Source organism: Pterocles gutturalis, unplaced genomic scaffold (assembly GCF_000699245.1).
Source record: "Pterocles gutturalis isolate BGI_N339 unplaced genomic scaffold, ASM69924v1 scaffold21369, whole genome shotgun sequence".
Classification (NCBI taxonomy): domain Eukaryota; kingdom Metazoa; phylum Chordata; class Aves; order Pterocliformes; family Pteroclidae; genus Pterocles; species Pterocles gutturalis.
The window spans coordinates 11,408-12,561 of record NW_010131176.1 but is presented as its reverse complement, the minus strand read 5'-3'; the positions used below and the strand labels follow the sequence as shown (position 1 = coordinate 12,561).

Here is a 1,154-nt window from a genome sequence, read left to right as displayed (position 1 = left end):
GCTCCGAGCCCCCGGCGACCGCCGCGCCGGGACCACCTTCCCCGAGGCTCTCACCTGGCCGGGGTCCCGCAGCGTACCGGTAGCGGAGAGGAAAGCCCCGCTTTCCCTCGGTAGGGTCGCGGGGGCCGGGCAAGGCCGCAGGAAGGTGGTCGGAGCCGGGGGAGAAGCAGGTGCTGTAGCACTGGGACTGGGAGTCGGTGGGTCGTAGGGTGACCTCCATGTATTTAAGGGTGCCGTCGGAGCTGAGCTGGAGCTTGGGGCTGGAGTGCTTGAAGAAGTCCCGGGAGGGCGACTCGCTGAGCCAGCAGCAGCACCAGGGCAAGGTGGCACGACCCCTGCGCCGGAGGCACCGGGCGGCCAGGAGGGTGACAGTGGCAAGAGCCACGGTGCTAACAGCTGCCAGCGCGATGATCAGGTAGAGGGTCAGGTCTGGCTTCTCCTTGGCACCAGCCAGGAAATCCCGAGGCTTGTAGCTCTCCTCCAAGGCTGCCTCCTCCAGGGCCACAGGGATGGTGACAGTGGTGGACAGTGGTGGGTCGCCGTTGTCTGTTACCTGGACAATGAGCTGCTGCACTGCCATGTCGGTGTCCTGGAGGGCACGTGCCGTCCGCACCTCCCCGGTGTACAGTGCCACTTGGAACAAGGAGGGGTCGGTGGACTGTGGCAGTAGTCGGTATGAGAGCCAGGCATTGTGCCCAGCATCTGCATCCACTGCTGTCACCTTGGTAACCAGGTAGCCCGGTGGGGCGGACAGCGGGACCCTCTGGGGTGATGGGATGTCACCGTCGCTGTCTGGGTGCAGGATGGTGGGAGGATGGTCATTCTGGTCCAGCACAAAGATGTAGACAGTAACATTGGCATAGAGTGGTGGCGACCCTGAGTCTCGCACAGTCACAGAGACTGGCAGAACCTGCAGCAGCTCGAAGTCAAAGGTGCGCTGAGCATAGAGATTGCCATTGTCAGGGTTGATGTGGACGAAGGAAGAGGTGGGGGCACCCTGTACTTGGCTGCTCTCTATGGAGTAAACAAGATGCGAATTATCCCCATCGTCAGGGTCCGAGGCAGAGACAGTGCACAGCAGGGAGCCAGGCGGGTTGTTCTCTGGGAGGAAGGCATCGTAGGAGGGCTGCAAGAAACGTGGGGGGTTATCATTC

The 1,154-nt window shown here is 62.6% G+C and overlaps 1 protein-coding gene across 1 annotated transcript in view; it reads right to left on the bottom strand.

Moving 5' to 3' along the window:
- Positions 1-54: 54 nt before the first annotated feature.
- The window catches only part of LOC104466940, a gene marked incomplete at its 3' end in the record, with an annotated part of 8,663 nt that continues 7,563 nt past the window's right edge, over positions 55-1,154 (bottom strand). The window contains 2 exon segments of the mRNA XM_010080522.1: positions 55-148; positions 150-1,154. The exon segment at positions 150-1,154 is cut by the window's right edge and continues 262 nt beyond it. Of these exon segments, the coding sequence (XP_010078824.1) occupies positions 55-148; positions 150-1,154 (1,099 nt within the window).